Below are 24,960 nucleotides of genomic sequence, written 5' to 3'. Positions count from 1 at the left end.
TCAGTTTCACCCAATACTTGACTCGCAATGAGCCTGACAACACTGCACTAAGTTTAAAGGAAAATTTCAGTTTACATATAGTTACATTATACTTTAAAAAAAAAAGAAACCAGGCTTTTTCTAATATCAAAGGAAAAATACCAAAAATAAAATATCTCTTATTACAAAATAATTAGCCTTAAAAACAGTACTACTGCGCCGCCATTGGTTTAGTGTCGTCTGCTAAATCGAACCTCTTAACCCTACGGGATTGGTTGAATTCTCACAGGCTGAGGCTGAGAGAAAGCGCGGGTCCAGTGGATCCCCTACAAGTTGACTTTCTTTACGAACTCCAGTTTTGGTTTGGCAAAGGCAGGAGGCATTTGTGGGCGGGATTTATAAGTGCACTTAAAAATTCCGCCCACTAGCCTTTGCCAAGCTAAAACTGGAGTACAGGAGGGATTAAAGTCCCCTTGTAGGGGATCCGCTGGACCCGCGCTTTGCTTTAAGGTATAATGTTATGTTATCTGAACTTTTCCTTTAAACTGAGAGATGGGTAAGGAAATATCTGTAGCTCCTTCAGTGAAAACTGTCTATAGTAGCCAAGAGCAATACCATTTGCAAAATTATTTTGCCCTATTTCCACTCTGTACTGGTAGCTTAATTATTCTTGATTTTACGCTTTATGGCATATGCCTATCCTTAAGTACATTTATGCAAATTAGAACAATGGTGTCTCTTTTATTCAATTTAGCATGACATTGCACTGCTATTACCAAAGAGGAGAGAGAGAGGGAGATAGAAATTCGCTTTATAAAATCCCCCGAAAAATGGGAAAATAGGGGGGTAGTAAAAATAATTTTCGGTACGTTTAGTTTCGCACATCCTTTGCGCATGGGGGGGGGATTGACCTCCTCGCCTTAACTTTGTCATCCCCTACGTCAACTGTGCGCGAGAAAGCTGCGCTCAGGCGCCGCGGTGTACCGTAGATTTACCCCCGTTCATGGATCACGGCTGCCTATACTGATTCTCTCTCCCTCTTTCTCGCCTCTTTGCTATTACTATGAACAAATTTACATTACATTGAAGGGATGTCAACTTGCCTAAAAAAAACCATTTTTTTACATGGCCGGTTTAAGAGATCTAAAAAACTGGACAAAAAACCGAATTTAGTCAGAACCGACGCACCAAGAAAGCTGACGAGTGACGAAACAGGGAAAAAAATTTTTACTGACTCATTGCATATTATTCGAGCGAGTGCGTAGTCACGTGACGCTAAAGCATAGCAGAAAACTTCCGATTTTTCAATTTTGTGAACTTAAAAGAAAAACGTTTCGGTTTTCAATAAAAAAAAAGGTTTTAATTGAAGAATAGACCATTTCGGATTTTACATACAGAGAAACCAAAACACAGAGTGTGGATGCCGCCACTGGGGTATCCTCGCTCTCACCAAGAAGCACCGCTAAACGCAGTGCGCGTTGGCTAGCCTCCGGCGTGTAACGAACTCCGTCTGGCCATAGAGACTATAAACCCCAAGGAGTGGCAGGTCCCCCGCTCTACAAGCCCAAATAATGATGTTGCTCCTAAATTGGTACATGAGAGCTTCCGGCCCGTTTAATTTTGCTTAGTGGAAGTCGCCCTGTACCAGAAAAAGGGGCAACAAGTTGAGGCATTCCTTCCACTCCTTGGGGTTTATAGTCTCTATGGGCTGGCGTTGCCTCTCGGCCAGAGGGAGAATACATAAATGGCGGCCTCGCCCCTGTGTGTTGGTTTCTCTGTATGTAATTACCGAAGTATAAAGAAACTGGTTTTCAGTAAAGCCGGTCTGTTTTTGACATCCCTAGTATTTCCATATAGGGAGCTAACAACTTTCTACGGGGAAGAGATAGTCTGACATCACGCAGCCCCCCCCCTTGGTTGGCAATTTTGCGCGTAGAATACTGCTTCCAACCGTTAGGGGGGGATGAAACTCCAGTAAGAGATAGAAGGGTGTTACGTTATAGGGTCAGAATTGTAACTGTTAGCTCCCTATTAGCCACTCGCTCTGTACTCGAAACTAGTAGCCATCTCTGAGTCTGACGAAGTGAAGAAACAAATTTAAATTATGAGAAAAAAATAAAAGGAAACAAAAATTCGCATTTATAAAAAGTTCTCAGATATAAATGGATTCTTCCTACATTTATAACTGTTGTTACATGTAGCACAAAACAGAAAATTTAAACAGCACTGTAGTATAAATCCACGTATAATTATTTATTTAAAAAATAATTAATACTAACAAACAGTAAAACAAAATGACTAGCAATCTGAAAATTAAAACCAAAATTACACTTCAATTAAAACTCGATAAATTACTTATAACATGAAAGGAATATATAAATTTGGATGGTTTATATTAGACCTGTCCTAGTACTGGGACTCAGTCTCAGACTGGCAACCAGAGCTATCTCAGTTGTGCCGTCAGTGCCTAGGTAAAACGTCACGGGCTTAGCTTTAGGAGTGGGCGGCCATGTTTGGTACCACTTCGGTTCTATGCGCAAATAGTATGGGTGACGTCACTCTAAGGCTTCTGACATAGTTCTATTAGCGATTACTTGACTTGGCTGGAGCCTGGGACTCCTGGGTGTTCAGCCAAGGCTAATAACGGTACTCTGCCAGTCCATTTCTTCTTCGCGAGGGGTCAACTTAAAACAAGCTTTTAGTAAAGAACGCTAGCTAAAGCTAAGATATATCTTTAGTTGTCATGCGCGATGATACTTTTTACATTCCATGATCCCTGGCCGCATTGTCACTTGTCAGTACAGGCTGTCCTATAGAGAGCTTTCAGTTGGACGAGGAGCTTAGTCTCGTGACATAATTTACGCTGCCATATTGGTGGGTTTAATTAAAGCAGGAATGAAGCTGAGACCACCCAACCAATATGGCTACCAGAACAGCGGTAAGACTTGGGAGGGTGTGACGTACGTACTACTATCCCATCTGAAAGCTCTCTATGCAACGCTGGCAAAGTCTAAAATATAGTTGGAACCATAAGTTTATAAGATATGTTCCATAAGTATGACACTGTCTATACTTCGTAATGCTAGAGACTTACTGCTAGATAGTTCGAGAACAACAAGCGTGAATTGAAGTCCTACACTCCGTTAATTTTGCAGGACTTCCATCTTCCTATTAGTACAATACAAAAAAAACTACATCCAAACAAAAAACCCTCCTTATACATTAAGAGCAGTATGAAGTCTTATCTAAGAGAGCTACCGCTCTCATAGAATTTAGTCTGTATAATAATAATAATCTGAGCTTTGTCTATGAAGGGATTTTCCACACTAAGCCTGTGGCTTGTTTACAGGCATAGAGGGGTGCAGGGGGCTAGCCCCTATGCCACAGCTAACCTACAGCGCCCTATACTAACTATTAGCGTTAACCTCTGCAAGTTTTGATGGAAAGGAGAAACCGGGTTAGACCGCGGAGGAAAACTCCTTTAACAAGCGGGGAGAGAACTTGCAAACTCTTCCCAGATTTTCACCCGGTGCCACAGTCCGGGATCGAACCCGGGATCCTCTTGCTGCGAGACGAAAGCGCTACCCGCTACGCCACCCCATCTACTACTAGCCTTTGACAGCTCCTCACCAGGCGTTGCTTTACAAAGGTGAATCTATGACGTTTCACCTACTTCAATCACTTCATGACAAGCTCCAGTTTGTAACCAGTGACAAACTTACGGAACATATCTTACCAAACTAACTTTTGAGAGACTTCCAGCGTTTTTCAATCTATTCCCGCTAATTTAAACCTTCCAAAATAATATATACCCAACAGTTTTATAATACTAATAATTAATATCTCTACCAATATTAAGACTTAATAAAAACTACACTCATAACACAGACAATTTTCTCCGATATAAATAGGTTAAATTGCATATTGACCAAATATTTAAGGGTTCTAAGGGTGGGTCAAGGTGGTCAAATTGTTTTACAAACCCACAACTCGCAATTGGAACCCTTTAAAGGGACTGTAAAGAGGCATCGGCGGGTGGGTAAAAATCATTTGAAATACGTCAGAAGCACGTGACCAAGGAGAGGCGTGGTTCAAAGAAGCTTAGTTTTTTTTTTTTTTCGAAAACTACCACTTCATGGAATTGGTGCTGCAATCTGGTGATAAACAAGGACTAGATGTCCTGTTCCACTCCATGAGGAGTCTTTGTATCTTGGCATCACGTGATGTCTGTGACGTATTTCAAATAATTTTTACCCACCCACCGATGCCTTCTTTGCAGTCCCTTTAAAATGGGAACAACCTTATTATTTAAGCTCAAATACTTCCTAAACTATTTAATTTTTCAACAAGCGTTATAAAAACTATAAAATTTGCAACAGGATTCTAAGTACTAAAATCTATCTATGTATTAATATTTTAAAACAATATTGATTTAAATCAGGCGTTAATTGGCACCATTGCAACATAAATACTTAATTAAGATTTCATCACGTAAATAATTATATAAGACTAGAATAATTAGATTAAATTAAATTAAATTAAAGCAAAATTAATTTGAGTATTTTTTTAAGTTGTTCATTGACTGGGGATTTGAAAAAAAAAAAATTAACGTTAACACAACTCCGATCTAAAATGTAAATAAACTCCACAAATATATTTAATAAAAACACGTTTAAATAAATTAAAATTAAAATTAAATTAAGTTTCTGATGAGTGACAAATTAAGTACTAATTACTTAAAACTGAGACCTTGTCCTAAGCACGTTAAGTTTATCATTATAGAGTGCTGTCAGTTGTGACGTCAGATCCAAGGTTAAACGTCACGAGTCTGCCTTTAGCAATGGGCGGCCATAACAGTTACCGTTTTTTCTTTATGGGAAAACAGCATGGGTGACGTCACACCGGCGCTTCTGACAGCACTCTATTCAGTTACAAAACTGATGATAATTACGAACTAGGGGTGTGCGGGTACCCGATACCCGAAGATTACCCGACAATGACTTTTCCAACTATTCGAAACTACTCGGGTAGTAAAAAATACTCCCCCCCCCCCCATTACCCGTGTCAAGCCGAAACGGTTGTCGGGTTATTCGCGGGTACGAAAATGGGAATCAGAGGTGAAAGGGGACCACCCACTGTCCAGTTTAAAAGGAATCGGAATTTTTAAGAATGAAGAAATGCCTGGAAACACTGTTTCAAGGTGAAATATGGTTCACATAAGGTGATAGTTTCTTTCTGAGAAAGACTAGAATCACCGCACGCAGCGCGACACACCTATATCATCCCATTGCCAGTATTCTGTGTTGAAATAAGACTAAGAGTTAAGGAGAAAGCGGTACCAAAAGTTAGAGAAAGCATCGCAAAGAAATAAATTAAAAGATATAATACATTGAAGAACCTAGAATTGACTTCAATTCAGATATAACTGTAAAAATATTGTACTGAAGGGAATTTTTGAAGGAAGTATCTATTTATTTAACCCTAATTATCCGAAAAATATTTGGGTACCCACCCCGATAACTATTTGTCTTAACTTTTAATACCCGACTGTTACCCGACAACCATTTTTCGGCTAAGCCTAATTACCCGAATACTTGACAAAAATTCGGGTACCCGCCCCGATACCCGAAAACAATATTTTTGATTACCCGAACCCGATTCGAAATTGAAAAATCACTACCCGCACACCCCTATTACGAACAAAAGGGACTAGATAATTTTTCTTAACTTTTAGAGTACTAATTTTTTGTTTTATATATGATCGTAGGGGCAAGCAACCTCTTGCGAAATCTAGGTGGCGCTGCGATCACACCTATTACGAATTTAAATTAATTTTAATCTAACTAATCCATGGTTTGAAAGTTTCTTGCTCCAAAACTGGTGCCCAATCAGTAACGATGCTTTCAATTAGATTAAGGGTCATTCCACTGCGAAAAGCCAAGTCCTGGCAATCGAGACCTAACCTAGCATGGGCTAAAGCCACTAATAATTCATTTTCTAGCATATGAAAACAATCGAGGGAAACATTCTCCGACAAGAGCTTAGGTTTCAATCGCTCCAAGAAGTTGCAAAACTCCGTGTAGCGACTGAATCCGGTGTAATATCGCATCATCCGCGAATCCCTCTTGACAAAATCAATTCCAAAATTGACAAAAACTTGGGCTGGTGATAAATGGCCGTTGAAGCCCTCTCTGACTATCAAAGGCACTCGAGAATTGGACGCAGACGGAAGAAGGGGGGGAGGGGACTGATCAGTTTGAGTTTCGCGAGATATTTGGTTTTCAAAGTCAGTTTGCGTTTGCTTGTATTCGTGGATGATAGTTTCGGGAGCCACCATTAAGGAGCAACCATCTTCTTCGTCAGATATGTAGGCGTACGGTGAACTTTTTGATTCTAAAAAGTGGAAAAAAAAATTCCATAACTTCTGGGGTAATGAGTAGGCCTGTGCGAGTACCAGTCCGAGTACTCTCAACTGGTTTTCCTTGAAATTTCCGTGTACTCAGCGTCCCTCGCGAGGCTAGTAACGCAACTGAGTCTGAGCGAGTCACTTTTTTCCTACGCGGGTAATTTTTTTTTTTAACTTCTTCGCACAGGGTCAACTAAAGCAGGTTACACGATGTCTTTTAGTACCAAAGGTCATTCGATTATGCATTTAGCAGCGTACGATCGAGTAGGCTATGTCACTACACAAAGTCTGTAATTAAAGTCTGTAAAGAAGGCATAGGCGGGTGGGTAAAAATTATTTGAAATACGTCAGAGGCACGTGACCGAGGAGAGGCGTGGTTCAAAGAAGCAATTAGTTCGTTTTATTTCGAAAACTACCACTTTATGGAATTGGCGCTGCAATCTGGCGAAAAACTAGGACTAGATGTCCAATTCCACTCTATGAGGAGCCTTTGTATCTTGGTATCACGTGATGTCTGTGACGTATTTCAAATAATTTTTACCCACCCGCCGATGCCTTCTTTGCAGTCCCTTTAAGGGACTATTTTCACCAGAGAGAATTTAGAAGGAGAGTAGAAGAGGTGGTTTGGAATGTAGCGCAACGTCGTCTGCTAAACGTTATCTAGGCAGGTCGATTTCCGGTATGATGCGTTTGTAACAGAGAGATTTTAGAACATGTAACCGGAAACTCGCCTACCCCAAAAAGCTCAACGCGACATCTTGTTTGGGCGTCGTCACGTTTAATAGAGTCAAAGGGGGGGGGCCTTCCACTCCCCTTCTAAATTCTCTCTGTTTTCACTTTAGACTCAGTAAAAAATTTGGGACTCGCATAGCACTCTGCTGAGTCTGTTCACAATTTATAACTTTTTGTGAACTTGCTAGCGAGTACTGAAATTAGGACTCGCATACCTCTAGTAATGAGTCATAACGTCTCATCCCCCCATGACAAATATGAACTAGCTTTAAAGAGTTGATATCTACCGTATCTAGTAGCTTGGCCATCCAAATCTTGGTATTCCATAGGTTGAGGGTATCCATATGTAGAAGCACGAATCACGCTCTTGTCTTTCTCATCAAATTTTGACAAATTGAAAGAGTTTTTCTTTTTATCCAAGAGATTAGACGACGAGCGAGCCGTGACTTTGGAGTTTAAGGCACCATTTTCGGTTCCATTTTTAAGGCAACCAAGTAATCTTTCACAGCCATTAGTATCGCCTATTTTTTCCCGAGATTGAATAGGCGTTTTGGCGCTTCTAACTCGACGTCGGTTTGGTAAGTTGACGTTTTGTAGCGACAGAGTAGGAAGAGGGTTTTCTTTAGAAGGTCTCCCATCCATAAAATGAAGAGAACAGACTCGAGTGTTTCTAGAGACAACAAGTTCAGGGCGACCAATCATTTTGAGCCATTGGTCGTGCAATGCGCGTTTAGAGGTCAGACTAGGGACGCAAAAGAATTTCAATGATTCTGACTTTGATGCGAAAGGACTCTCCTCTCGTTTACTGTATCGACTATCACTACGGCACCCTAATATGCAACAATGGTGATGAGGCATTTTCTTGTTAAGCGCTTAAATTATTCTTTAATTAGACTAGAGGCACTTTAAGGCGAGTTTTTATGGCTTGAAAACTGTGGTTGCGTTTTCTGAAAGAAATTACAACGTAGATATTGATAATAGTTGTCATATTTGACATATAATATAGGCTTAGTTAACTTTTATTCTCAATTTCTGAACATTTTTTTGTATAAGCATGAATTCTACAGTAAGCCTTGGTCAACTTCATCTATGATAAGAGTAATTGACACGTTTATGCAACAAATTAAGGCCAAAAAGATTACCATTTAAAACAATAACAGTTGGTTAATTATTTTGGATATTTCAATTAGCATATTATCTTCCCGATTAATTAATTTTCATATCAAAAGGTGACCAATCCATGTTGACGACCTTTTCAGCCTATAGCTTTGGCTTCTCCGCGTGCGCCGTCTGCAACCAGGCATAGCCCACTCGATTACGCGCTCAACGACGCAAGTAAATTGAAGTAGCTCTCATCAAAGAAGACATACACGCCCCAGGAATGGAAAGTGTAGCTTCCTCTAGTGTAAATTTTTGTCTGGCCCCTCCTAGTACGCTCCAAAGGCAGGCTCGGTTGACCGAGGTATTTCCGGCTACATTGAAATAGCATAGACCGGAAGTTCCTTGGTCAACCCAACCCCCAGACATAGCTTCCATTCCTGGAGCGTATATTTTCTTTGCTCTCATATTATAAATGCCCTTTCGCAGGGTGAGAAATAAGGAATTTCTCAAAATGGACATTAGGCCCAGGGTGGGAAATAAAATTTTTTTTTAAACTGGACATTAGGCCAGCAACCCCCCTGGCCTGGAATAAATAAACTGGTCCATGACCATTGACCAGGGCGCGTCGTCTGCTAAACTTTAGAAGTGGTTAAATAAAATATTTGAGATAATGTCTGGACTCTGGTTACCCTTGAAGTTTCTTAGTGGTCCAGTGGACCACTGACCCCCTCCGATTTAATTTATAAACTGGTCCAGGCAATATTTAAACTGGTCATTTGTCCTGTGCCACCGCCTTATTTCCCACGCTGATTAGGCCAGGACTGGTCTGCTAAACTATAGAAGTGGATAATTAAAACGGAGCCTCCGAAATCTATCTAGGCCAGTGCGCGTCAATTTTTATGTGGGGAAATATCCAGTTTCATAGAGAAAATATTTTCACCGTGTACAAGATGGCGCTTTTAATACCGTTGGGACAGGGATCTTCCATAAATTATCGTTGATGTTTTAGGGGTCAATCACAAATATTCTATTATAGAGAAAAGTTTCATCCTTAACGTAAATGTTCTTGGGGCTATTCACGTTTTGTTGAATCTTTTGGTTAGATTGTATGGATTACAACAAAATTAAATAAATGAGATTTTTAATAAAACCAAGCTTCTTGAATTTGCAAAATCATAGTTTTATTATCCCAGAAGAGTATTTTATTTACACCTTCAAAACCTTTCTAGATACATTTGATACATTTGATCTCTTAGTTCTTTGGCGTGATTTTTTCTTCTTCGAATAATTGGAGAGACCTGAGTTGATGCGTCTTTTGACGCGACTGTCATTTGTGTACCGGAATTTTCAGTAAGCGTTAATGTTTGCGTTGAACATTCCTTTCGAGAAATTAGCACTTGCGATGCCATGTCTTTAGATGTCGAAAATACAGTCAATGGTGTATCTTTAATAAAAAGACTAGATTCTTCTGGCTGACCTCCGAAGCTTATTTCAGTTTCTAAATCTTTTTTTAATGGTTCAAATAGTTTTTTCCTGATTAATACATTGTCAGTTGGAAACATCATATTATTAGTAGAACTGTTTGGTGTACTTGAGTCATGATTCAATTTAAATCTTTTTTTCAAGGTAGGGAGAGCATTATTAACGCGAGGTATAGCATGGGGGAGAAGACGTCGTCTGTCTGAGCAAGAAATACTATAATCCGAAGGAACGAAGTGGTTAGAGCAGACCCGCGCGCCTCTATTTTCAAATATTTTATTACATTCTTGGCTTTCTGCTTTCCCAGAAAATATTGCATCTATCCATTTCTTCTTTAACACATCATTCTTTGGTATACAAAAGAATCCTACACTATCGCGTTTCATTTCCGGATTTGAGTCATTATTCACTCCTTTTCCTTTCTTGTTAACACTGTATTGTGAACAGTTCGGAACCACGCAAAAAACCATGATTCCTTAAAATAAAATTAGATGTTAAATTATTTCAATTAAAATAACCACGCAAAACACCATGATTCTTGAAATGGAATTAGATGTTAAATTATTTCAATTAAAATAATTCAATAAGAGTGATAAAAACGTATCCTAACTATCCTTACAATCCGCGGCCTTGGCCCAAATATTTAAGCAGTCGACAGGGATGATCTTTGTTTATTTTATGGTACTAAAAGCGCCCCCAAGCGTGAAACCGCGACCAACTCAATGGGCGAACCGTTGCCTACGTTAATCAAGGCCTGTGCGCGGTGCCGATTTTTATTTTTATTTTGGCAATTTAAGTTGCCAAATTAGCTGGACCTAAACAATTTGAAATGTTCATTTTCTCGCGCTTATGTAGCAGACGACAGACAAATTTCTTCCCGTTACTCCTTACTCACCCCCATGAATCCCTAGCTAAGCCTAACTTCCGGCGAAAAGGAATAAGGTGGATTAAATTAGGTTTCTCCTCACCCGAAACTATCTTCTCATCTTCAATAAAATCATGAACTACTGTAGGCTCGATCGCTACAGATTCTGTCTCATTTGCTGTTACCTCATCAGCTTTAATATCAAAATGTAACTTTAAATAAGGATTCATTAACCATTTTTAGTAAGATAGTTACCATTTTCTGATGTAACAGGCATACAGAGTTTATCATACTTTGCATAATGCTCTTTCCATATCTAATTAATAAATATACCAGTGAAAAAAGGGTCTCCTCAATAGAGTGCTGTCAGTTGTGACGTCAGATCCAAGGTTAAACGTCGCGAGTTTGCCTTTAGCAATGGGCGGCCATGACAGTTACCGTTTTTTCTTTATGGGAAAAGAGCATGGGTGATGTCACACCGGCGCTTCTGACAGTACTCTATAGAGCTATCTCAGCTGTGACGTCAGTGCCTAGGTAAAACGTCATAGGCTTAGCTTTGGCAGTGGGCGGCCATGTTTGGTACCGCTTTGGTTCTGGGAAAATAGCATGGGTGACGTCACAATAAGGGTTCTGAGATAGCTCTATAGAGTGCTGTCAAAAGCGCCGGTGTGACGTCACCCACGCTGTTTTCCCATAAAGAAAAAACGGTAACTGTCATGGCCGCCCATTGCTAAAGGCAGACTCGTGACGTTTAACCTTGGATCTGACGTCACAACTGACAGCACTCTATTTAAGTAGTTCAGCAGTTAAGCATTATACCCATGTCTTACCCTATACTCTTCAGTCTCTCTACAGTCGAGAATATCTGGAAAATCTTTTGTTGGTCCATTACCTCCTTGAAAATGTAGAGAACATACAAAAGAGTCGGGTCTTATACTCTTAATATCAAAATTGTCCAATCTACCACACCGCTGAATCCACAAAAGGCATTTCTCCTTTTGTCTAATTGGTTTAGGAAAAGGTATAAACCAAATTTCCTTATTGTTATTAAAAGTCGCTGGGTACCGTGAATCGCTTCTACATGAACCGTATACACATTTTTTTTTCTTTCCCCGCTTAACTTTTTGAGTATTTTCCATATTGTATTTGAAGTAAGCGTGAGATATAACCGTCAGTCCGTCACTGACTCAATCCACTAAAGGTTCAAACATCCGTAGCTCGCGGCCATCTTTCTTGTTTACATAGGCTTGGCTCGTCTGGTCTAGCTGTGGAGGGAGGGTCAAAATTCATACCCCTTTTTATGGACCACGGCCAACTTAGATCATCTCCTCCGTCGCCTGCACGGAGGAGATGATCTAAGTTGGCCGTGTATGGACAAATAAGGTCTAGCTTTTTTTAGTAGAGGGGAACAGTCTGGGAAATAGCACACTTCCTCTGGTCCAAAACCAGTTTATTAATTGCCTGGACTAGTTTTTTAACTCAAGAAGTGGGGTTTACTGGTCCTCGGGACCAGTTTATTAATTGCAATTCTATAGGAGAACAAAGGCTGGTGACTCGCCGACGCTGTATGCTCTCAGCACCAGGGTGGGATATAAGGATTTTTTTAAACTGGACATTGGGCCAGCGACCCCTCTGGGCTCTGGCCTGGAATAAATAAACTGGTCCATGACCACTGACCAGGGCGCGTCGTCTGCTAAATTGAAGAAGTGGATAATTAAAATATATTAGCTAATTTCTGGACTCTGGAAACCCTTGAATTTTCTTAGTGGTCCTGTGGACCACTGACCCCCCTCCGATCTAATTTTTAAACTGGTCTTTTGCCCTGTGCCATCACCTTATTTCCCACGCTGCTCAGCACCATTCTATCAGGGCCGGAAATAAGCACTGGACACTGTCCAATAACATTATAAAATATCCTATAATATAAAAATAATTTTCCCAAAGTTTTGATAGCTTGACCATGAACACGCGACACTATTTTTCCACACTCTAGTGGACAATGTCCTACAAATTTCCTAGTCAACGAAGGGGTCACTGGACACATGTCCTATATGAAAGTTATCTTATTTCCGGCCCTGCACTCTATACGTCATTTCCCAGTCCCGTCCCCTTGTATATTCCGAGCACTTTTGCATCAGTGAGGTGAGCACGTGATCGAGTGGGCTATGGCTATAGTCATCGTTCCCTCTGTAGTAAGATTCCATTATCCATACATATTTCAGAACAAAACCGCACCGGCACGGGGTCGAACTATTCGAACTGTCAAGATTTGTCAACTTTTCTTAAACATCTCGTCACATACTATTGCTAACGTCGAAAAGTCTAGGAAATATAAGTATTAAGAATATAATAAGACTTAATATGGCTGCACTTAAGTGGGGTACCATTGCGGAATTAGAAGAGAAAGTAAGGAAATCATATCACCCAAACATTATTAATGTTAATTTTCAAAGGGGCTATAAGAGCTATCTCATTTCTGACGTCAGTGCCTAGGTAAAACGTCATGGGCTTAGCTTTGGCAGTGGGCGGCCATGTTTGATACCGCTTTGGTTCTATGGGCAAATAGCATGGGTGACGTCACACTAAGGCTTCTGAGATAGCTCTATTGCCCCACAGCTTCAGATGAATTTAATATTAAATTTTTTAATTCAAGGTCGGAAATGTTAATTTGAAAAGCAATGATACACCTTCTGAAGCTCATAGTGAAGAGTCAGATGAAACCCGTAAGTTTCGCAATTAATAGACTAATGGCACCCCATGTTATTTCCCCATAGAGATTCATACAGTCGAAGGCAGAGGGCTGCCATTACTCAATTAGTTTCTAAACTAAGCTTAATAATTTTGATATTGTTTAAAGCTATTTCGGTGGCTGAGGTATCTTTGATGAAGAAGATATTACGTAGCAAACTTGTCGAATCTAAACACGATGTCGAAGTTCAAAGATCAGACCCCAGATCTCCACTTTACTCGGTTAAAACCTTTGAGGAGCTTAACCTGTTAGTTATTGAACTTATTGATGGCTGTTTGTAGTCATTTCATTTTCCTTGTTAACGAATAAAATTTTTTAGACGGCCGGAACTTTTAAAGGGGGTATACCAACTGGGATTCAATAAACCATCCAAAATTCAAGAAACAGCTTTACCCACATTACTGGCAGACCCGTAAGTCGCGATCCATTATCAAAAACATCTATTTCAAAATTCTTGCATTGTGTTAAAATACTCTTATTATAGTCCTCAGAATATGATCGCTCAATCTCAAAGTGGAACTGGAAAAACAGCCGCTTTCTTATTGGCCAGTTTGAGTCGTATCGATCCCAATGAAGATTTTCCTCAAGCTTTGATACTTTCACCTACTTACGAACTGGCTATTCAAACTGGCACAGTAGCGGAGCAGATGGCTCAATTCTGCCCGGAAATTCGTTTCAAGTACGCCATCAGGGGGGTGGAAGTTCCAAGAAACAGCAAGGTGACTGAACACGTCATCATTGGAACTCCCGGCAAAGTATTAGACTGGGCCACAAGATACAAGTTCTTCGATCCTTCCAAATTGATTGTCTTTGTCTTGGATGAAGCCGATGTCATGATCGATACACAGGGCCATCAAGATCAGTCTATCAGAATTCACAAGTAATTGGCCCCTAAAACTATAACGCCAAAGGGATAGTGAAATCATCCGTTTATGAATTGAAAATCTTGTTATTTGGCAGGGGCTTATCAAAGAAATGTCAGATGATGTTATTCTCAGCCACTTACGATGAATCGGTCATGGATTTCGCAAACCAAATCATCCGCGATCCTGTTTTAATCCGATTAAGAAAGGAAGAAGAATCATTGGACAACATTAAACAATTCTACGTTGTTTGCAAGAACAGTGAAGATAAATACAACGCCATCTCAAACATTTACGGTCTCATCACTGTCGGTCAAGCCATCATTTTCTGCCACGTAAGATTTACAGGGATGTAAAATTTAAGTAACTAACATTGCCATTTTCGACGCAGACTAGAAAAACGGCGCAATGGTTGGTAGAAAAACTGTCATCGGAAGGTCACGCTGTTGCCTTGTTATCTGGAGATTTGACTGTCGATCAGAGATTGGCCGTTCTAAACAGATTCCGAGAAGCGAAAGAGAAAGTCATGGTTACGACTAACGTTTGCGCCAGAGGTTATATTTAATCAAATTGAATTAATTCAATTAATTTTGAATGGTTTTAATGAAATTATTTTCTTAGGAATTGATGTGGAGCAAGTGACTGTTGTCGTCAACTTCGATTTGCCTGTAGATTTGCATAAAAGGGCTGATTGCGAAACTTATTTGCACAGAATTGGAAGAACGGGACGCTTTGGCAAAGCGGGATTAGCTATCAACATGGTTGATGGACCACAATCTATGAATGTCTTAAAACAAATCGAAGAAAGATTTGGTAAATATTGAATTCCTGGTCAAGAGACTCAAGACGGGAAACCTCGAAGTTAACCGAGCGTTTTATTTGAATTAGGTCGAAAAATTCAAAGATTAGACGCGGAGGATGCTGACGAAATAGAAAAAATTGGACATCACTAGTTATAATGAATGAAGGCTTTTTCTTTTTGTACATACATAATTCTTTTTTTTAACAAGACTCTTTCAAATAAAGTTATTTGATACTGTTTCAATTATCACTATAATATGTGCTGGACGTGTTTAACTGAATTAAAAAAAAATTTACAAGGGAGTTTAGCGGTGATATGGAATGCTGCTGATGACGTATCTTCTATTAAACCTCTTCACTGACTTCACCATGGTTCAATCTTATATAAAAAAAAAATCAATTGAACCCTTTAAATTCGTATGAAATAATTTTCCAAAGAGTATACAAGGTTTTCCAAAAACACTGTAAACCTTTTGGGTCGAAAATATTCTATAACATTTTTGCCCTAGGCCCACCATTTAGCAGTTAGGAGGGAGGGTGAAGTGGAAAATCAAGTGATTTTTTATCGATTCTTCTACTAATTATAAGACCAGTCTGCATATAGTCAAACATTCGGGAAATACAGTCTCCGAATGATTTTAAAATTCAAATTAGGTTCAGATTTTAAGGATAATTTTAAAGAAGGACTGACGACCAATCGCGTAATGCCCTGCCTTTTTGTTAACAAAATTCTCGTGGCATGTTACGTGTCGAATGAAATTTATCACGAGATTTGATAAAATTTGCGCGCGATGTGATAATCGTGGCGCGAGACTTGGAGCGTGCCACGAGAATTTTGTTAACAAAAAGGCAGGGCGTTACGCGATTGGTCGGCAGTCCTTGTTTAAAATTATCCTTAAATCTGAACCTAATTTGAATTTTAAAATCATTCGGAGACTGTATTTCCTGAATGTTTCACTATGCAGACTGGTCTTATAATTGGTAGAAGAATTGATAAAAAAATCACTTGATTTTCCACTTCACCCTCCCTTTAAGCACTCCTCCGTAAAACACTGATCCTAACTTTGAAACCGTGTCTATTAGGGCAAAATTTCACGGAACATTTTCGATCCAAAAACGCGCATAGAACCCGTAGTAGTTCAAGGAAAAGTATAGGTAACATAAAATTTAATTATTCCTTAAAAGAAAGGCTTTTTTCTGAATATATAAGGAAAAATATTAAAAAAATAACCCTTATTACAAAATGATTAGCATTTAATTAGGCTTAAAAACGAGGACTACTGCAACATCCGGCAATGTTTTAGTGAAGTCTGCTAAACCGAACCTCTTACCCCCACGGGATTGGTTGAATTCTCACAGGCTGAGAGGTAAGGGTAAGAGGTTCGGTTTAGCAGACGCCACTAAACCAATGGGTGCGCAGCAGACTTAGAAATAAGGATAATTTTTAAACTAGTCCTTGGGACTAGTGACCCCCCTAGTGTCCTAAATAATAAACTGGTCTCCGGAGTGGTCCCAGCCTTTGTTCTCCTATGGATTTGCAATTAATAAACTGGTCCCGAGGACCAGTAACCCCCACTTTTTGAATTAAAAAACTAGTCCAAGCAATTAATAAACTGGTTTTGGACCAGTGGACGTTATTTCTAAGTCTGGTGCGCAGTAGTCCTCGTTTTTAAGTCTAATGCTAATTATATTGTAATAAGAGATCATAATTCTTTTTCAATATTTTTCCTTTCATTTAGAAAAGGCCATTCTTTTAAGGTATAATGTTACGCTACGTGAAGTTTCCCTTTCAGTTTTTTTTACCATCAGTTCTGGAACAACACGTATAACCTTATACACTGTTCGTTCAGATTACCAAACTTCTATTACCTGAAATGCAATCTGCAAATCATTAATGTTATCTGAAATGCAATCTGCAAATCATTTGTGTTTTCTTGAATAATTTTTCAAAGTCACCTGAATAAAAAGAAAAAAAATTAAACATCATGCAGCAACTTGTTACCAATTACCACATGGAACATGTTCCCAAAATACTACCATTGAACAAGAGGCTCGCAATTAATTAACATCTCCAAGTGGCGAACCACAAACGCAGCTGAGAGCTTTGTACCTCATTCACTTCCCAGACGCTGGCATTGATTTCAATTCTGCTTGACAGTTCATTAAATTATTCCGCTTTAAGAGAAAAAAAATATTAATTAGTTACTGCGCAGATCATCAATGTGGAACGGAGCGCAATGCAATACCTGCTTGATTTAACAATGACAGAGTCAGAAGTTTCGAAAACAAGTCAGATGTCGGATTTCCACCTACTTTTTCGGATCTACTCGCTGTTAAGTACAGTTCCTTGATTTTCATAGTAACAGGCAGAGCGAAATACGATTTAACAACATTGGCTAATGTCGGATAGACATTCTTTCGGGTTCTCCAAAAATCCAACGGATTTAATTGTCCTAATATAATTGGTTCTTCAACGTACTTCGAAAGTTCTTCCCGTCCAGCAAGCGCTTCGCTGGAATACGTGGGTACACTCAGCATGGAAAATTCCTCATCTTGCATAGGTTCGGTACCATTGCTAGGAAACAACAAATTTTCAATGTCCATCCAAACCTTAAAGTAGTCAGGAACTTTGAATTCGGGGTATGTCCTAAATTCATCGGTGTATTGTCCTACGAAGGTGAAATTATTTATGGTTTGAACTTTGCACAAAAAAAGGAAGCGGTTAAAGGTATTCAGTGAGCACGGGCATGTATGAGTAGGAGGTTCGGAGAGACCAAATCGAGGGGGCCGTTATTATTCATGAGAGCGTACGAGATTTGAAATCTTTCTTGATTTTGATGATTTCAAAGATTTAAGAATGATTTGACTGATTTGGAGCCGATTTGAATGATTTGGGAGTGATTATCACGAGTTTACGATGATTCGATTCGATTTATGTGATTTGAAGGATTTGGAAATGATTTGAACGATTTGTACGATTTGAATGACTGGGGACTTAACGAGGATTTGAATGATTTCTCAAGGATTTGAATGATTTGGTAGTGATTTGTCAAGGATTTGAATGATTTGGTGCGATTTGCATGATTTGGTAGTGATTTGAATGATTTGGTGCGATTTGAATGATTTGTCTAGGATTTCAATGATTTGAATGATTTGCCAGTGATTCGAATGATTTGGTAGTGATTCGAGTGCTTTGGTGCTGATTTCATAGTGATTCTAATAATTTCATTGATTTGACTGCTTTGTATAGTGATTTGACTGATTTACGATTGATTTCACTGATTTGAATGATTTACTAGCGATTTCACTGATTTGTGCAGCGATTTGAAGGATTTGATTGATTTCATAGCGATTTTAGTGATTTTCTAAATTTGGGAAGTGATTTATGTGATTTGAATGATTTAAAAAAACAGGTGTACGAGATTTGAAGGAGCGACGGCCCCCTCGGACCAAATGCTCCGTCAGCCCCCTTTTCAAAAACTGTACCGGTATCAGAGTGCCGCACATACGCAATCGGCGCAACAGAGAGGAAAAAAAAAATCAGAAAAGTTTGTTTACAGCCAGCATTCTTAACGGATCACGTGACGTCTGGCTCCTCGGCTGTGCGCCGAAGTAGGTGCGCGTGAGAGATATCGGGATGTGCCGTTATAGTTACCTTCCCCTTGCCTCTTTGACTCTCCTTCTCATACGTGCTCACTGTATGAATACACTTGTCAGTAACATACCTTTATATAGACTCATTTTAAATCGAGGATGTAAAACAGTTGCGACCATCAACTCGGGGTTTGTAAGCCAACTCGAAAATTCATTGGCCATCTCTGCAAGGATGGCGTCTTTTAAGTTTTTCAAATGATCTACGTTAGATTGTTGGATCTTCATGAAGGTCATGAGGATATACGGGACGATAACAGGAGCAATGGGTCCATCTTCTTGAAATCGAACTATCGCAACTTCTAAAGGTTCGATGAGATTAGTAAACTCCTTCAAAAGATCGACGTCCTCGTTAGTCGGAGGAGTTAGTTCTTCCGCGGAACAAACGCCATCATTCTTGGCCTGATTGATGATATTTTCCATTATTTGAACCGATTCAGGCTAGAATGAACAATTCTACAATGTTAACCTCGCTAGTTTTTTTTGTTAATATTAAAGCACAGGATTGCAAAGAAAATTTCAGAATTAAATTCCCTGGATTTTCCCGGACCTCTTTTTACTATTTTTCCCGACCTTTTTTTTACAATTTTTCCCGACCTTTTTTTTACAATTTTTCCCGACCTGTTTTAACGATTTTCCCCGACCTGTTTTAACGATTTTCCCCGACCTGTTTTAACGATTTTCCCCGACCTGTTTTAACGATTTTCCCCGACCTGTTTTAACGATTTTCCCCGACCTGTTTTAACGATTTTCCCCGACCCGTTTTAACGATTTTCCCCGACCCGTTTTAACGATTTTCCCCGACCCGTTTTAACGATTTTCCCCGACCCGTTTTAACGATTTTCCCCGACCCGTTTTAACGATTTTCCCCGACCCGTTTTAACGATTTTCCCCGACCCGTTTTAACGATTTTCCCCGACCCGTTTTAACGATTTTCCCCGACCCGTTTTAACGATTTTCCCCGACCCGTTTTAACGATTTTCCCGACCCGTTTTTACAATTTTTCCCGACCTGTTTTTACGATTTTCCCCGACCCGTTTTAACGATTTTCCCGACCCGTTTTTACAATTTTTCCCGACCTGTTTTTACGATTTTCCCCGACCCGTTTTAACGATTTTCCCCGACCCGTTTTAACGATTTTTCCCGACCCGTTTTAACGATTTTCCCGGACCTGTTTTAACGATTTTCCCGGACCTGTTTTAACGATTTTCCCGGACCTGTTTTAACGATTTTCCCGGACCTGTTTTAACGATTTTCCCGGACCTGTTTTAACGATTTTCCCCGACCTGTTTTAACGATTTTCCCCGACCTGTTTTAACGATTTTCCCCGACCTGTTTTAACGATTTTCCCCGACCTGTTTTAACGATTTTCCCCAATCTTTTTTTACAATTTTCCCCGACCTGTTTTAATGATTTTCCCTGACTTTATAGGCTTTCCCTGACCTGTGGCAACCCTGAAAGCAAGTCTCGGCTATGGTCTAGTTTAAAAAAATGCAAGATTCTCCCCTAGTCGAGGGGTTGCCCCAACTGGCCCTCCAAGCTTAGCACAGGCTAGTTACAGCTCCACCATCATGGTAGAGTTCTGATTGGTTCCTACCTTTGGCAAGGCAAAATTGGTGTGTAGATTAGCCAGAATGTTAGGGAAGTCACACTAGCCGAGACTTGCTTTAAAATTAAGTAGTAATCACCTCTTTTAAGCATTTTAGAATCCAAAAAAATGAGTCTAATCGAAATCGAACAACAGGCAGAGAGTTGAATTCCTCCGCTCTTTCTGGGAACTCTAGGATAAAGGTGACCCATGAATTTAACTTTAGGACCAAATTGGCGGATTTTTCATCCGATTTGGCCCAAGCACGGTTTAAAACTGCTACAAACGATGAAGTCACGCATTTAGTAATGATCGTTCCGATCACAGCTTCATGAGCCACTACAATATAAATGATATAAACTTTATATTTCAAATGACACTGCTGTAGATCACTCATCGCGACCACTTTGGTTTGGGAATTCCTTAATTAAATTATGATATTGGTTAATTGATTGGTTAACTAACCAAGTAATGGCTTCTCTTGAGATTTCAGAGTTGGTAGCCATGGTTTTCCGTTGAACAGGTTGTCCATATTGAGCATACTTATAATTACCGAAACATCTTCGTCCAAGATAAACGAGACCTTATAAATAAAACCATTATTTAAATCGATTACAGAAAATTACTAGTACGGGTATAAAATAGGCCTTTTGCGAGTATTCGGGCTCGCAACCTGTTTTTCTAGAAATTTGCGCGTACTCGCGAGTCCTACGCAAGACTAGGTATACTACTCAACGTGTCCATTTCCCCCCCCCCCCTATGAGAGTTTTCTTTTTTTTTCTCTTTGAATTAGTCTATTTTTGTTGGTCAAGTCCATTTCTTCTTCCAGGGTTCGTACAAAATTTTTGGAATGAAATTCCCTGACTTTTCCAGGTTTTCCCTGACTAAATTCCACAAATTTCCCTGACCATTTGCAATAACGTACATGGCGAACGTATATGAAAACCAATCTATATTCACTCAAATAATTTTTGCACGAGTTATTTTTATAAAAATTAGCCAATTAATTCGTTTAAATTTAATTTAAAGTAAATCATAAATAACCTGAGCGAGCGAATTTGGGGCTTTGCTCAAATCTCAGACAAAACTTTTTCTGATCACCATTATACTTTAAATTTCCCTCCAATATATTTTTCCCTGACATTTCCCTGACTTTTTAGGTCCATTTTAAATTTCCCTGACTTTTCAGGCCCATTTTCAATTTCCCTGACTTTTCAGGCCCATTTTCAATTTCCCTGACTTTTCAGGCCCATTTTCAATTTCCCTGACTTTTCAGGCCCATTTTCAATTTCCCTGACTTTTCCAGGTTTTCCAGGTCGTGTACGAACCCTATCTTCACGAGGGGTCAACTAAAGCAAGCTAAACGACATACGTCTTTCAGTACAATAGGCCGCCGTTCGATCATGTGTTTAATAAATAAGGAGGACTATTTTTAATTGGGACGCACATTGAACTCAATTAACAATTGTTGAGGACCCGCTGTACTCACGAGCACTGGAAAATTGGCGAGTCCAGTTTTCCACTACTCGCACACCTCTAGCATAAAAACATTTTATTTACCATGCTAAGAGCAATTCCGGCTTCCTCAAGGATCTGTTCGAGGGCTCCATCAACGAGAACGTTGAATCCAAGCAACATCTTATTCAATTTGAAATCATCTCCAATTGAGTAGCAAACAATTTTGGTTAAGTTGTCGCTCCATCTTTCAAAAGACAAGTTGACAGTGTTCACGTGGGTTTTCGCCAGAAGGGCCTGAAAATACACGGGAAAATAATTAACACCAACTACAAGCAAAATTTTAATTACCAATAGGGAGCTAACAGTTCTGACCCTGAAACGTCACACCCTTCTATCTCTTACTGGAGTTTCATCCCCCCTAACGGTTGGAAACAGTATTCTACGCGCAATAATGCCAACCATAGAGGGGCTGAGTGACGTCAGACTATCTCTTCCCCCTAGCCAGTTGTTAGCTCCCTATATGGATCTGACCTTATTTTTTGGGCGGATTCCAACTATAACAGTATCCAACTCGGCTTTCAAATGCGCTGTAGAAGGCATCGTTAAGTGAGGAGCGATTGCTTGAATAAGTTTGCGAAATCCTTCCTTTTGCACATCCTCGAAAGAATATCCGTCTTTGCCAATATATTCCGAAATCAGTAATGACGTAAAAGCCGCCTGCTTTGACGCATCTGCCTTTGTCACTTTCTTCGCCAAATCCGGAGTTTTAGGAGTAACGGGGGCCGTTTCTTTAAAGCGCAAAATTAATTTATGCGTAAACTATTACAAAGACAAAGAGACCGATTATGTTAGTAATAAATTATAAAAGTTATAGCCGTTATTTGAATAAATACTTCGATATGTCGTTCCAAATTATATCCGCTACTGCCGTTAGATTTAATTCTAACTCCACAATTTCGACATTGACCCCAGAAACTCCTTGATCTGCAACGCTTTTGGCCAATGGATTCGTGGTCATGTCCCAGGTAAATAAAGTGGTCTTGCAGGTTCTTCATACCAAATTCCCCACTTTCAAATTTAGCAGCAAATGCTGCATCAAACACTGCTGCATCAGATTCATGCGGTTTAGGGCAACAATTAGAAGAACCCGAGCCGTCAGAATTAGAGTTCTTCGATCCTGTTGAACTGCCACATGAAGAATCATCACCCACTAACAAAGATTTTGGAGCCTGAGCAGACATACTACATCATTTAAAGAAAAACGCGAGAATTTGTGAACTACATTATCAGTCTACAAAAGCATAGCTATGGCAAAAGTAATATTCAAATTTTGAGAAGAGCCATCTGGAGAGCAACTTCGAACCTGTATTTTTCAAAATATTGATAAAAATTCAAATGGAAGAGTTGTAAAGACGCAAAGCAGGCGGTGTTGCGCAAAGTGATAAAGGTGTAATTGTTCAAAACTGAATATCACAAATCTACAGCCTCCGATGTTGTAACAGAGTATATACAGAATAAGCTGTCGTTCGAGATAGGGAGTTGCCTATCCTATAGCGTGAAAACAAATTTCCTCACCCGCATTGTTATAGGTATGGTCATAAGTAACATAATAATATTATGTTACTTATGGTATGGTGAGTGCATTTCAGGCTGGGAAATAGCACACTTCCTCTGGTCCAAAACCAGTTTATTAATTGCTTGGACTAGTTTTTTAATTCAAGAAGTGGGGGTTACTGGTCCTCAGGACCAGTTTATTAATTGCAAATCTATTGGAGAGCAAAGGCTGGGACCAGTCCGGAGACCAGTTTATTATTTCGGACCCTAGGGGGGTCACTGGTCCCAAGGAGTCAGGAGTTCAGGACTAGTTTAAAAAATATCCTCATTTCCCAGACTGGTTCTGAACTTCTGAGCCCCTGTCTGTCAGACTTAGAAATAGCACACGTCCACTGGTCCAAAACCAGTTTATTAATTGCTTGGACTAGTTTTTTAATTCAAAAAGTGGGGCTTACTGGTCCTCGGGACCAGTTTATTAATTGCAAATCTATTGGAGAACAAAGGCTGGGACCAGTCCGGAGACCAGTAAATTATTTCAGACACTAGGGGGTCACTGGTCCAAAGGACTAGTTTAAAAAATATCCTTATTTCCCAGTCTGGTGCATTTCTCCTGCAACTTTTTAAGCTATAACGCAAGCGCTTGCTTGAGTGGGCTATGCCATGGCCAACTTAGATTACCGGTTGTAACACCGGTGATCTAAGTTGGCCATGGCTATGCACTCCTCGACCATGAGAGCTTGCTTGAGAAGGCACAAATTAACCGTTGCCTACGTTAATCAAGGCCTGTGCGCGGCGCCGATTTTTATTTTTCGTTTGGCAATTTAAGTTGCCAAATTCTCTCACCTGGGAGCGCTATTAGCTGGACTTGAGGAATTTGAAATGTTCATTTTCTCGCGCGTTTCGGTCCAGCTATCAATGCCATCTCGCGGTAAAATAGGGAGAAAATAAGAAGTCACGTTTCTTAAAAGTCGCGGCCGCCCCCTTCGAAAATCGAAACTACCGCGCACAGACCTTGATTAACGTAGGCAACGAATTAATTGAATTATATTTTAATTATTATAATTTTCAGAGTATTTAGAAATTATACGCGATTCAATATAATTTTTGAATTTTTAAGTGTTTCAACTCCTTTAATTAGTATGAACCCAGCTTTCAAAAATTGCATAAAAACTATACTTAATTTCAAAATACACAAAAACTAGGCCTACATAAAAACACATTGAAACACCTCGAGAAAAAAATTAAATTAATTTAGTCGCAAACAACATGCGAATAATGACAACAATTAAATAGTGAAAATACACAAAAACTAGGCCTACATAAAAACACATTGAAACACCTCGAGAAAAAAATTAAATTAATTTAGTCGCAAACAACATGCGAATAATGACAACAATTAAATAGTGAAAAACTTACTCAATTAATTCTCCACAAGTAGCTATAATAGCTTTTTAAAACAAAGTTAACTAGAAACGTAACGAGGAGTAGCTGCCTTGTTCTTAGGACCGCTGGTGCAAGAAAAATGGCTAACCAAAGTGACCAAACAACGGTGGGGTTTCTCCACTAAATCCTTTAGAAAAACCCTGGAAATAAAATCTTTCTTCTTTCTTTAACATGAGGGCGTAGTATTTGGGGAGAGGGGGGGTTGAAACCCTTCTCGTGGACCCCTCACTTGTTTGTTGCAGTAACTGTGCAAAATAGACTGAATAGTGCAATGAACCATGAACACTCCTA

At 39.5% G+C, this 24,960-nt stretch overlaps 4 protein-coding genes across 8 annotated transcripts; 1 reads left to right on the top strand and 3 right to left on the bottom strand.

Moving 5' to 3' along the window:
• Nucleotides 1-2,111: 2,111 nt before the first annotated feature.
• Nucleotides 2,112-8,418, bottom strand: LOC149710231 (uncharacterized). The gene is made up of 3 exons (XM_089860535.1): nucleotides 8,260-8,418; nucleotides 7,405-8,064; nucleotides 2,112-6,372 (listed from the first exon to the last, which is right to left on the bottom strand). The coding sequence occupies exons 2-3, from the start codon at nucleotides 7,973-7,975 to the stop codon at nucleotides 5,819-5,821; spliced, it is 1,125 nt and encodes a 374-aa protein (XP_089716661.1). The 5' UTR covers nucleotides 7,976-8,064; nucleotides 8,260-8,418; the 3' UTR covers nucleotides 2,112-5,818.
• A 960-nt stretch (nucleotides 8,419-9,378) lies between these two features.
• Nucleotides 9,379-11,847, bottom strand: LOC149710230 (uncharacterized). 3 transcript variants are annotated; one of them, XM_089860534.1, is made up of 5 exons: nucleotides 11,393-11,845; nucleotides 10,818-10,878; nucleotides 10,666-10,755; nucleotides 9,981-10,172; nucleotides 9,697-9,913 (listed from the first exon to the last, which is right to left on the bottom strand). In XM_089860534.1, the coding sequence occupies exons 1-5, from the start codon at nucleotides 11,699-11,701 to the stop codon at nucleotides 9,840-9,842; spliced, it is 726 nt and encodes a 241-aa protein (XP_089716660.1). In that variant the 5' UTR covers nucleotides 11,702-11,845; the 3' UTR covers nucleotides 9,697-9,839. The 3 variants fall into 3 exon arrangements, with proteins under 3 accessions (XP_089716658.1, XP_089716659.1, XP_089716660.1); XM_089860532.1 differs by having other exon boundaries at nucleotides 9,379-10,172; nucleotides 11,393-11,846; XM_089860533.1 differs by lacking the exon at nucleotides 10,666-10,755 and having other exon boundaries at nucleotides 9,379-10,172; nucleotides 11,393-11,847.
• An 892-nt stretch (nucleotides 11,848-12,739) lies between these two features.
• Nucleotides 12,740-15,231, top strand: Dbp80 (putative ATP-dependent RNA helicase Dbp80). Its single transcript, XM_089860531.1, has 9 exons — nucleotides 12,740-12,968; nucleotides 13,216-13,285; nucleotides 13,420-13,558; nucleotides 13,631-13,723; nucleotides 13,796-14,191; nucleotides 14,272-14,509; nucleotides 14,566-14,728; nucleotides 14,796-14,987; nucleotides 15,063-15,231. Exons 1-9 carry the CDS (start codon nucleotides 12,924-12,926, stop codon nucleotides 15,125-15,127), a joined length of 1,401 nt encoding a protein of 466 aa, XP_089716657.1. The 5' UTR covers nucleotides 12,740-12,923; the 3' UTR covers nucleotides 15,128-15,231.
• Nucleotides 15,128-24,868, bottom strand: LOC149710228 (uncharacterized). Of its 3 annotated transcripts, none has more exons than XM_089860528.1 (11): nucleotides 24,643-24,868; nucleotides 22,566-22,914; nucleotides 22,204-22,491; nucleotides 21,775-21,966; nucleotides 20,680-20,797; nucleotides 20,315-20,553; nucleotides 18,701-19,067; nucleotides 17,222-17,644; nucleotides 17,013-17,150; nucleotides 16,845-16,931; nucleotides 15,128-15,354 (listed from the first exon to the last, which is right to left on the bottom strand). In XM_089860528.1, the coding sequence occupies exons 2-9, from the start codon at nucleotides 22,911-22,913 to the stop codon at nucleotides 17,143-17,145; spliced, it is 1,983 nt and encodes a 660-aa protein (XP_089716654.1). In that variant the 5' UTR covers nucleotide 22,914; nucleotides 24,643-24,868; the 3' UTR covers nucleotides 15,128-15,354; nucleotides 16,845-16,931; nucleotides 17,013-17,142. The 3 variants fall into 3 exon arrangements, with proteins under 3 accessions (XP_089716654.1, XP_089716655.1, XP_089716656.1); XM_089860529.1 differs by lacking the exon at nucleotides 24,643-24,868 and adding an exon at nucleotides 23,036-23,241; XM_089860530.1 differs by lacking the exons at nucleotides 15,128-15,354; nucleotides 16,845-16,931; nucleotides 17,013-17,150 and having other exon boundaries at nucleotides 17,289-17,487; nucleotides 17,546-17,644.
• Between the last annotated feature and the right edge of the window lie 92 nt (nucleotides 24,869-24,960).

This window comes from Phalangium opilio, unplaced genomic scaffold, assembly GCF_054372755.1.
Source record: "Phalangium opilio isolate 3A_F unplaced genomic scaffold, DU_Popi_V2 ptg000011l_1, whole genome shotgun sequence".
Classification (NCBI taxonomy): Eukaryota; Metazoa; Arthropoda; class Arachnida; order Opiliones; family Phalangiidae; genus Phalangium; species Phalangium opilio.
Note: the sequence above shows the minus strand (reverse complement) of the source record. Positions and strands in the feature narration are given on the sequence as shown.

Bases quoted from the DNA above. Each gene is read 5' to 3' on its own strand.
- LOC149710228 (XM_089860528.1), bottom strand. From the start codon at position 22,913: ATGTCTGCTCAGGCTCCAAAATCTTTGTTAGTGGGTGATGATTCTTCA. The intron at 21,967-22,203 runs GTCAGATCCATA...GTGTATTTTCAG, and splicing joins GAATCCGCCCAAAAAATAAG to GCCCTTCTGGCGAAAACCCA. The intron at 19,068-20,314 runs GTGATTACTACT...TGTTCATTCTAG, and splicing joins TTCTAAAATGCTTAAAAGAG to CCTGAATCGGTTCAAATAAT.
- LOC149710230 (XM_089860532.1), bottom strand. From the start codon at position 11,701: ATGGAAAATACTCAAAAAGTTAAGCGGGGAAAGAAAAAAAAATGTGTA. The intron at 10,879-11,392 runs GTAAGACATGGG...TTTATTAATTAG, and splicing joins GAGAGACTGAAGAGTATAGG to ATATGGAAAGAGCATTATGC. The intron at 10,756-10,817 runs GTAACTATCTTA...TTGATATTAAAG, and splicing joins GCCTGTTACATCAGAAAATG to CTGATGAGGTAACAGCAAAT.
- Dbp80 (XM_089860531.1), top strand. From the start codon at position 12,924: ATGGCTGCACTTAAGTGGGGTACCATTGCGGAATTAGAAGAGAAA. The intron at 14,510-14,565 runs GTAAGATTTACA...TTTTCGACGCAG, and splicing joins AAGCCATCATTTTCTGCCAC to ACTAGAAAAACGGCGCAATG. The intron at 14,988-15,062 runs GTAAATATTGAA...TATTTGAATTAG, and splicing joins ACAAATCGAAGAAAGATTTG to GTCGAAAAATTCAAAGATTA.
- LOC149710231 (XM_089860535.1), bottom strand. From the start codon at position 7,975: ATGCCTCATCACCATTGTTGCATATTAGGGTGCCGTAGTGATAGTCGA. The intron at 6,373-7,404 runs GTAGATATCAAC...TCCACTTTTTAG, and splicing joins TGGCCAAGCTACTAGATACG to AATCAAAAAGTTCACCGTAC.